The 12,052-nt window shown below is 44.1% G+C and overlaps 1 protein-coding gene across 1 annotated transcript in view; it reads right to left on the bottom strand.

Moving 5' to 3' along the window:
* IQANK1 (IQ motif and ankyrin repeat containing 1) overlaps window positions 1-12,052 on the bottom strand; it is a 2,532,034-nt gene that overhangs the window by 265,230 nt on the left and 2,254,752 nt on the right. Inside the window, exon 11 of the mRNA XM_044067472.1 lies at window positions 11,536-11,632. Within this exon, the coding sequence (XP_043923407.1) occupies window positions 11,536-11,632 (97 nt within the window). The remainder of the gene's footprint in view (window positions 1-11,535; window positions 11,633-12,052) is intronic.

The raw sequence follows: 12,052 nt of genomic DNA, 5'->3' as shown, positions 1-12,052 counted from the left end.
TTGCCAGTGACACACTACTGCTATATATACTGGGACAAATCACAGTGTACTGTCCTGGGCTTCTGATGCAGACAACAAACCAGTATACAGACAAATAAATGCTGATAGATGTACGAGAGGCCTACAATATCAGGTAGAGCCGACAACTGCACAGACTGTTTCTGAATGAAGACAGTTGTGCCCCCTACTTATGGCAGGGTTGACATACAACCTATTCTGTGTGCTGACATACTGGCAATACAGTGCAGATTGGGGTTACAAACCATGACAGACAACTCAATGTCACAGGTCACACCTGTCTGAACACACATGTCCATGCCAATAATGTGTAACACACTGTATGCATGCACATATGTTTTACAGCTACACCTGCCATCATATAATACATTCTTAGTATTATATCATATAATATATATCATAATATAATATGATAATATATTATTATGATATATAACCCACAGCCCAGTCTGTGGCACAAAAACTACATGCATGTTAAGACAACACAGGAATAAATGAGCCATGCAGTGTCCAGCAAAACTGGTTGCTCCCACCGCAGTTACTGCCATGCACAGTAGCACGTTAAAGGCCTGCACGATGGGACACATTTCCCAAATATGAATATGTGTTCTAAATGCCACCTAACACTCTCTGGATGGTGCTATTATGTAACATATGTACCAGAGGCACATGCTTCACCTGGACTCTTATGGGGTACCCTCAACCAGGCCATGCTGTGACACAATAGCTGACACCGCTCCTCACTGACAGTAACAGCTTGCTGTCCCCCTTTGTCTTCACAATCCCTAGTCTGACTCCTGGCCAGATTGCACCAGCTGTGGCCTGCTACACATGCAGCAGTATGTCCAGCTACCTGCTACAGACCTAACATACCTCCCAAACACCTAGAACAGAGTATCCACACGACACCCATATATCAAGGGTTGGGGGAGTGCTCAAGTGAAAGGGACATGTGACACAGTCTCCCCCTACAAACATACACAGCTGATAGGACAGCATCAACTGTAGCAGCAGGCACATTCAGATAAAAAGGATGTATGACACTCACATCTGCCTGTCTCCTTATGGACCCCAACACACATTGTTCAATAGTACATAATCTGAAAGTCTGTTAACAATGGCCAGACATAGCATGCAAAACTGTGGACATAATACATCAATCCAAGCAGTGGACAGTATTTCTACCTACCCTCTGTGATGCTATAGCTCCCACACCTCGATAAGGTCCTCTTCACAGGCCAGGAAAAGGGGCAAGGCCTACATGAAGGCCTTAATTAAAGCACTGTGTTGCCATGCCATTGGCTAATGGAAAAGCAATCCAGCTGTTCTGGATGCAATTAGCAAGTGGGAGTCACAGATTGGCGCACAGACAATCACCTGTTCATGAGCATTACCTACAAAAGGCAAGCTGCTGCCTATGGTAAACAGGTCCTACACTTCAGGAAGGCAGACTGCAATTCTCTAGGATATTACAACTGGATTTCTTATCTTAAATGAGTACAGCACTATACAGGGTATGTCACTGAATGAAGCATGTAATGGAATGCAGATGGGGGATGCAGTCATGGAAAATAAGAAGTTAAACAGCAGGTCTCAACAACATTGCCTGGAATGACATGTTACTGTTAGTCTGCTGTCCAGCACCTAAGGCCATCCCTTATGGCTCCATCTGCAATGACATAGATCATAGCTCTGGCCCCTGAATCACCCCAGCAGTGGTCAGCTCACATATGACTGCTACTTTTATTGTCTGTTGTACAATATTGACAGTAAATACTGGTGGATACAGCTGGCATATGACATCATGTACTGTCAGTGAGCCCCTCTCAGTCTGTGAATGTCATACAGACTTAGTTCAAAGATTGTCCAGGTGTTCCTGACCATTCATGACATACTCTGGCTAGGTCACTGTGTACTCCACACCTGCATCTGATTCCCTGACACCTATGGCTAGCATACCTGGTGACCCTCTGCAGCAGAACAGCAGGTTATAGGTACTAGTAGTGGGGGGGACACTGGCTCTGGCTCAGCAGCAGTGCACACATATAGAGCATACAATGTAAGGGAATGCATACAGTACCATATATTCATGTATCATTACTGTGTTCCCAGGGGTCTGCCATGTCACAGACACATTCCCCAAACTCCGGGGACAACCATGACATATTGTCCAAATGGTGTCGGGAAATACACATTTGTCTGGCAGGGGGTCTACATCTATCAGGCACATGTACACATTCCACAAACATCTGGGTACTGCAGATGTCAGACATATTCCACAAACATCTGGGCACTGCAGAGATCAGACAGCTATGAGTTGGACAACCTACACCACATATGCACTGCTGTCAGTTACTGTGTAGCACAGATGTTGCTGGAATGTCCACATACACTTTTAGTACCACTCACCTATTTGTCAGATGTAGGCTGGATGACATGGTACATTAACATTGCCATATGGGGCACCCAGCAGTCGATGGCAGTGATGGGTGTGGACACATAACAACACAGTCTGTCACAGCACTCAGGCAATATCTGGTAGTCCTGGTACCATATGAGGTTACTAGGCTATGGGCCCTGAGCAGCCATATGTCTAGACCAGATGTTAGCCCATGTGTATGCAAGGCAGTACCTGATGTCTCTGTCCAACAGGGATACAGGTGGTATCCCAAGGGTGTACGTGCAGTTAACCATCCAGTTATCCAGGTGATGCCTGCAAAGGTGTGAATAGCTACCCTGCTTGATGTGGACAGGGTACCTATTCCACCGCAGCCTGATTGTGTGGGACACATATGTGAGCTGCCAACAAGCCCACTTCATGCCACACACTGGGCTGAGTGTGTGTGTGTGTGTGTGTGTGTGTGTGTGTGTGTGTGTGTGCGTGCGCATGTGTATTAACAGAGTGGAGCATGACTTGCACTCGTGCAGCAGTCCCAGCAATGTGGAGTCCATGAGTGCCTTGCATGCCACACTGAGGTCACCCATGATGATTATGTATGAAACCGGGTAGAAGGTTGTTCTTAGAGCCTATCGGTGTGTGGTAGATGTTTGATGTCCTGGTATTGCCTGGTGGGGAACCTCTGGTGATGACCCCAGCTGCTGCATGTGCTGTGTGATATCAGTGAAGAACAGGGAATTAGACACATTAATGGTCCTCATTAGGGGGAATGCGGGGATGTTAATACCTCATGTCCCGTGATGACATACCCTTATGTATGACATGGGCCATGTAGAAGGTTTATCTTACAATGGAAGCAACATTGTGTTGACATGTCATGTTGCCAAAGAGTTGTGTCACAACACCCTCACAACTGACTGCATGCCTAGGATGTTGTTTGTACTCTGAGAATATGTGGGGACGTCACTCTACCCATAGGGGTTCACACTGCATGTCTTGGTATGTGGCCTGAGGCCATGTGTCTGGCAACAGTCATGTATCTGTGTGAGACTCTCCTAAGCAGATGTACACATCACTAGGGAATCCGGTGATGGCACATAGCATGCAGTCATCTGCAGACATCGTCGGACACAGGCTAATGGCTGTTACATGCACCTCAGATGCGTACATCACACATAACAGATGCCCAAACATGGAACAACAGGTTACACATCTACTTATGGGTCAACTGCTTGTGGTGCATTTGCCTATGTGGAATAGGTGGGTCATGTCAGCCCACCACTGTGCTACCCCTATGGTAACATATGGTGTGATGCATATTTGGATGCGTTATATCTATAATGGCCATGTGGGTTACACTGTCACATAGTTTGTCCAGGTCAAGGTGGTCATTTAGCACTGTCATCCCCTGCCCACGGTTTTGGTGACTGTGTCATAGAGGTCACTTGACTGTAGCATACATGAACCCTTCCTTGACAAAGCCTAAGTATGCATAATGGAGTGTGGCCAGGTCGCACATGTGTTAATGGGGTTCACTCGAAACTATGCTATGGCCACAGGGGATATGCTTCTCACACACACACACACACACACACACACACACACACACACACACACACACACACACACACAGAGCCATGATCCGCCCTTGTTGATAGTAGATCCCCTATCTGGCTAGTTATACATACATTGTGCAATATACATAGCACAAGAACCACAGAGGTTATACAGTTTTGCAATCTGCCACTATTACTCTGGAGTTAACAGGGTGGCACACACACACACACAAAATGGTACAGGCATTGCACACACACACACACACACACACACACACACACACACACACACACACACACACACACACACACACACAGGCAAGACAGCCATGCTGCTACAGAGGATATGTATACACAGGCACACACTCACACACTCACCAGTATTGAGCTTACAAAACCTACCTATCTAGTTGTATGTAGTATAGTGCTATGTCCTTAATGCATATACCATTGAGCTGATACGCCTGGGGCATACCTCTCAACCTGTTAGATCAATACATGTGGACAAAGCCTTCAATAATGGGGTGATACAGGCCCAAAAATAGGGACAGGTTTTACATACTGCACTTACAAACATAGATAACTGATAGAGGGACTAGCTTCATATTACCATTACTTTTCTGAAGAGTATGAATTCTGACACTCAGATGTCTGTCATTATTGTCTGAATTCAACTCTTAATGCTTTGTCAGTGATTGGCTGGGAAACCAAACGTTTATGACACACAGACAAAATATATGAGCCAATCATGTGGACATTCTGCAAAACTGTATACATTTCAGAGATATGGCCTGTAGAGTGTGAAACAGTGCATCTAAGGTTGATGACATCAACAGGCCCTGTCAATTAATGCAATGGGGGTGTCAGGAGTGTGGAACCAGCCTCAAAATGGTATAACCAACCCACACACACAACCACAGGGGATATGCTTCTCACACACACACACACACACACACACACACACACACACACACACACACACACACACAAACACAATTTGCAGTCTTCAGATTAGAACTCCTACCTATCTAGTTTATTGTATTATAGTGCTACGTATTTGATGTGTGCACCACAGAGCTTATATGGCTGCAATGTGTCCAATGCTGTATCTAAAGTGGATGACATCAACAGGCCCTGTCAATTAATGCAATGGGGGTGTCAGGAGGGCATAACAGACCTCAAAATGGTATAACTAAACCACACACACAACCACAGGGGATATGCTTCTCACACACACATACACACACACACACACACACACACACACACACACACACACACACACACACACACACACACACACACACACACACATACACACACACACACACATATACAGTTGGCAGTGAGATTACAACCTCTATCTATCTAGTTTATTGTACTATAGTGCTACATATTTATCGTGTGCGCCACTGAGCTTATATGCCTGCAAAGTGTCCAATGCTGTGTTTAAGGTGGATGACATCAACAGGCCCTGTAAAGTAGGGCAATAGGTGGTTTGCAGGTTGGAACAGGGCTTAAAATGGTTTAACCTACAAACACACAGACACACACACAGTTGCCAGTGCTGAGATTAGAACTCCTACCTATCTAGTTGTATGCATAGTGCTATGTACTTATCACATGCGCCACAGAACTTATATGCCTGAGGAGTGTCCAGTGTTGCTTCTAAGGTGAATGACATCAGCAGGCCTTGTATAGTAGGGCAATGGGGGTTCACTGGGTGGAACAGGATCATTAGGGTTTACTGGGTTGGAACAGGATTCATACTGGTTTAACCTACAATCTCTCTCTCTCTCTCTCTCTCTCTCTCTCTCACACACACACACACACACACACACACACACACACACACACACACACACACACACATACACACACACATGCACACACACACACACAGACTGACTTGCCATTGTTGGGATTAGAACCACTACCTATCTGTCTACATTATAGTGCTATGTACTTATTGTGTATGCCACAAGGCTTATTTATGTAAAGAGTATCTGACACTGCTGTTGGGGTGGATGACATCAGTAGGTGCTGACAGATGGGCCACTATTGTGGATGACATAATATCAGGCCCATAGAATGGGTGACCATTACGCAGACATAAGCCTGTTGGGCATGTGTATTCTGCTGTAAATGTAATAGATACAGAAACACACACACACACACACACACACACACACACACACACACACACACACACACACACACACACACATACACACACAGCAAGTGATGCGAGATTACAACCCCTTCCTCACTTCTATTACACAATGGAGCTCACCTTTTTACTTGCACATGCCGCTGGTTACAATTGGTGTGCAAATGGCTGCAGCAGTACTTCACTGTATGCCTTTCAGAGTGTCTCTCTCTCTCTCTCTATATATATATATATATATATATATATATATCCCACTCTTCTCTCTCTCTCTCTCTCTCCCTCTGTCTGTTTCTCTTTCCCCCTGTGTCTGCCTGTCTATAATTGTTATAGTTGTATATGTTACCTATATATATATATATATATATATATATATATATATATATATATATATATATATCACACTCATCAGATGCAGATATATCTTATATGTGGCACATACACATAGATGAGGGTAATCCTGTCTGATGCGCGTGGTGAGAGACACTTAAGGTGTACATAGCTGTTTGTATGCAAAGGCATATATGGACAGCACAGTTCAATAATCAGATGTGTGTTTACACATGGACTGTAATTCTTTAAGTGTAGGAGCATGCCCAGTATGATCTTCAATATTAACAGTGGGACTCCAATACATAGCTACCTGTAGTCCGGTCCAGGATTTTGTGTTCTACAGCCGATTAGCTGATTAACCTGGGTAAACATTCTAGCACCTCAGTGATTTACTGGCTGAGGGATCTTCTGGCTGTGTGCTATCCTTATTAACTGAGTCATATACTGGGATGGGTACAGAGTGCATTGGACTGAACAGAGTTTTCCATAATATGTGTGGGATATTCTACATAACACTGTGATTTTCTGGTATGCCAGTGGCAGATCAGTATAGAATAATGTTAGGGAGTACTTACAGACATTTGTTTACTGACCCCATACACTGCAGGGAACTATGTTACAGCAGAAGTTGTTCTACTGTGCACATTCTACATTTGTCTGGCCAGTGGTTTCCCTTCCCCTTATATGTGTCTCTTTGTCCTTCTGCAATCCAGTCACAGGCTTTTTCACAGTTACTGCTAATTACTTGTAGTTATGGTGTGAGTGGGGTAGAAGTCATAACATCACACACTGGGTTACAGACTTCACACTTCTGACTGTACCTGTTTAGCAGGTTGTCCATCACTGTGCCCCATACATCTGCTGTGGTCCTCAGACAGTTTGTGTTGCACTGTTATTATAAGACTAAGTGTTGGCCATAGCTCTCAAACTCCTACAGACAGACATCTGGACAGGCCCGTATATAACAGTCAGACAGAGGCCCAGACATGGGGCAGGCTCTTAATATTGCTCTTCCAAATGGAGACAATTGGTAAAACAGTTTTGTATTAGCTTGCATTTACTTATGGGTATGACATCTGCATCTCAACTGTCTGCCATTGATGTTTTCACATCATTCTTTATTGGTTTGCAAATAGTTTGCCAGGCAAATGCAATGTTATTTGAAGCAGAACAGATATATGAGGAATATGTGTGGAAATTCTGTGACACCCTGTCATTCAAGGGGTATGGATGATGCCCACAGACTTGTTGTCAGTACTGAAACAGTAACGTGGCAGCCTTTATATCCTGGCACTAGACTGACATGTCACAACCTGCTGTTCTACTAGGCACTGTGTAAGTTACTCAGAGATGTGTGCTCTCCATATGTGTGGCCCTCTGTCCCTCCATTGTCCAACTTTCCTGCAGTAACAAACATTGACTTATGCACAGTGTGTACAACTCCTACAGTTGGTGTAGTTGATAGGCAAAATAGTTGGCATGGCCAGTCTCGAACCTTGGACCCTGATAACCACAGTATGGTACTTAGACCACTAAGCCACAACAGCCACCAGTAAGTGCTGTCTACTTCCTGACACTATTAACCACAAACATATATAGCACATTGACCCCTGCATATTGTAGAAGTAGAACAAGTTTTCAAGTTGATTGTGACAGCCCTGGGAATGTGTGGTCTGCTGCTCTTACCTTACAAACATACATTTTACTGCAGTTCTATGTGAACACAAGTGTGTTGGGGGAGGGGAGCATACCTCTCAACTGTACACATCTTCACAGACTGTCCAGATATTTGGCTCATATTTTGGGTCCATTTTTCGTAAAACCTGTAGTTGTGTGGCAAAGAACAGTGAAATCATTTAAGACTAAAGTTAGAAAGTAATGACAGACACTTGAGTTTCAGACTTATTGCCCTTTGGAGAATTCATGCTACTGCAACACGTGTTATTCTATCAACTTTCTATGTTTGTAAGAGCAATATTTAAGACTTGTCCCTCTTTTGGGGCCTTTGCCCTACATTTCTTTATGGCTTTGCACAGGTTTCTTGTTGTAAGAGGTTTAAAGCTATTTATGGGACTCCAACATTGTTATCCATGCAATTGCCCTATGACCCTGCTGTTTGTAAGTCCCTCACATAGTGCAGTGGATTTTGCTGGCTTAGGGCCTGCTGCATATTATGTGGCGACCAGTATTTAGCAATACCATACATATGCTACCACAGTCTACTACCCCATTAATTTAGTGTTAAGAAGAGTGACTTACCTTGTGCTAGCAGCAGTTACAAGGACAGTGCTTCAAGGCTGACTCTGTCGGATGCACCCAGTACACAGCCTATACATTCTAAGGTATAGTTAGTGTGATATGGCTGGCATCCATTTTACTGTGTGTATGTGAGTTGGAGTGAGGTGTCAGACCCAGGGCCCCTAGGGTGTCAGTGTATGTGCTATGCATTGCCTCTTTGCCAAGGCCAGGGCGTACTGGGCATGCCTATGTCTGTCTACAGGGACAGGCTCAAGGGGTTCCACCCCCAAGTCCCCTGTGCCTGTAGGGACCTTGGCAATGGTGGCGGGCTGTATGTCCCCTTACCTGTGATGTTCCTGCCGCAGCTGTTTCTACAGGATCATATTGTGTAGCATGGCAGATACTATGAACATGTGCGCACATGTGGCTGATGAGTACTGCAAGGCTCCACCAGATATGTCAAGGCAGCAGAATTGTGACTTGAGCAGCCCAAACACACACTCTACGATGTTCCTATTTTGTGCATGTGCCTCATTATGGCATTCTTCAGTTGGTGTGTGTGCATTTCTGATGGGTGTCATCATCCACAGTTCCAGTACGTAACCAGCATCCCCCAGTATGGGATGTCCCCCCCTGGCAAATGCCTGGTACAGCTGTGATGCAAGCCAGATGTGGGAGTCGTGATAACTGCCAGGGCTGCCAGAACATACATTGATGATAATGCTCTGGGCATTGCACATGACCTGGCAGTTGATGGAGTGATACCCCTTGCTGTTGACGTAGACTCTACCCTCCTCACCGGGTGATGCTTTGATGTGCACGAGTGCAGTCTATGGCACCCAGTACCTCTGGGTAGTGTGCTACATGGTGAAAGAGACACATATTGCTGGTCTGCTCCTCAGGGGTGTTGGGGAAATAAATGTGCTCACTGGCATGTGTTAGCATGACATCCAGGAACTGGTGGAGTACATGGATGTGGATGCCTGTGAGATCCCCATGATGTCTCCATTAGGTCTTTGGAAAGTACCTGTAGCTAGTATTCTTAAGGCTACACTTACCTTTGTTTCCACTGGGATGGGTTCCTCTCTGTTGGCTCTGGGTCTGAGGGGAGGCTGGCAGAGCTCTGGTAGTTGCTGTAGTATGTCCCTGTCCACCCTGCAACACTCTACTATCTCCAGCTCATATAGCACCTGAAAGGTTGCCCTGGGCCTGAATACTCTTCTCCTTTTCAGTCTGGGCTTATTATCAGCATCATCCTCATCACTGACCTCAGCCTGTAGTGCATACAAATGTAGCAGAGCAGCTGCAGCCCCTATCATTTTGTCAGTTAAAATTCCCAAGTGTGTACTCCAATGGTGCAGTGTATGTGGGAAAAATCAGATTGAAGGGCTTATGTATATGCAGATGCAGCCTGTGTGATTGGCTGACTATGATACATTCTACCTGACAGCTATATTACTGTGGGTTTTGAATGGGCCAGTGTCAGCAGAACAGGGCTTATCAGTCATTTATGCTTGATTGGCTTTCCTAGGTTATCCTCCCCCTTTTTTTTTTTTAAATCTCTTTCACTGCTCAGCCCTGTGGTGCCCTGAGCAAACCCGCAGAGCTAGTGTAAAGATTGCTGAGCAGAGTCCTTCCCTGTACACAGTCACGCTTAGCTTTTCTTTAACCAGCTAACCACAGCTTAGCAGCCTCAGACACCCCCCCCCCCACTTAGCTGTGCTTAGCTGAGCGCAAACAGGAGCCGCTGAGCTCCAATCTGCTTACACAAACTGTGGCCCATTTTGCGATTCAATAAACTTGCCTGATTTGCATACACCTAATTGCGTATACCCTAGACAGTGCACTACACCAGAGCCTATGTCCTTAGCAGCCACTATAACCTGCCATTGTATGACTCTGCATGCTGGCCACTATAATGGAAAAAATCAAAATAGCTTTAAATGTCATATTTTTCTATTTTTATTTATTTATTTATTGCTAAATAGCACGTTTGTGTGTCACTGCAAGCCGCTTACACATGGCATATGTCTTAAAAAAAGTTTAATTTTTAATATATACTACATTACTTTTTTACATCACTGGCCATAGTTTTGTCCATTTGCATGCCTACTGAACATTGTACAACCTTTTATTTGGGCTGTTACAATCCCTGTTTAATTTTAATCCTCCAGTTCACAGACCGTAACCGTGTACATTTTTCAGCCTTACACGGCAACTACACGGGTGCCTTTATGCTTCCTAGATCACAAAATCATCTAATTTGCATGTTTTTTTTACCAGCAGATGAGGTGAATTGCATTCTGCGGACACCTCCATGTCTGCACAGTGTCAGGATGCTAGTGCATGCTCCAAGCCTTGTTTCCTGGATCGCTCGGCGGCCATGTTCCATGTTAGAGCCTTACCACTATTCTTACATGGAAATTCGCTCCATGTACGGTTTATTGAATTACCTCCATCGACTTTTGCAGTATCTGGGATTGAACAAAGATGTCATTATAAAAACACTGTTAGGTAAAAAGAGGAAATGGTAAAAGTGTATTTGCTTAAAGGCAGCTTGAACTAGTGGCTATCACAAAAAGCTTGCTATTGCCAATCCTATAAAACAGAGCAAATCAGTTTCATAGGGGTGTTAAACTAAACACACACACACACACACACACACACACACACACACACACACACACACACACACACACACACACACACACACACACACACACACACTTCAAGGATTTAGATGCAACAACAAAAGAAGAAACACTGCTGAAGAGAAAGGGGAGACAGGAGATTTAGGAAAAGGATTCTAAATGTTATCATCCTACCTTTTTTCTTCTTGGATTTTCTTTCCTGCATCTTTTAAAAGAACATCATCCAACTCTTTTACAGAACATTTTATGCCTTTTAACAAGCATGAATCACCTTGGGAAGAAATTAAAGCATTTAATGATTCTTATAATTTTATCACAGAAAGGTCATAACAAAGCATAATAAACACTGTAGGTCTGACTAGGAATGAAACATAAATCAAAACTCACAAGCAAAGTTGAAATCACAACATTTTCAAATACTTCTCTGTTGCTGTCTCAAAAAGAAAAGAACAAACATTGTGTAGACTATTTTTTATATAACATAAACATACTTTTCTTATAATGTATATAATACAAGAGAAGTGCATTCTCTGTTGGATATTACTTCTACTTGAATGTCATTCATTTTTTGACCACCCACCCAGTCCAATTCGGGGCTGGGTGGGAGCCGAAGCGCACCATAGCACTAAGTGGGCACAAGTCAGAGCATATCTTTGAAGGGGTGCCAACCTATTAAAAAGCATGCAGACAT

The sequence above is a fragment of the Protopterus annectens genome, chromosome 3.part1 (genome assembly GCF_019279795.1).
Source record: "Protopterus annectens isolate FY-2018-M chromosome 3.part1, PAN1.0, whole genome shotgun sequence".
Taxonomy (NCBI): Eukaryota; Metazoa; Chordata; order Ceratodontiformes; family Protopteridae; genus Protopterus; species Protopterus annectens.
This window is presented reverse-complemented; position numbering and strand designations above follow the sequence as displayed.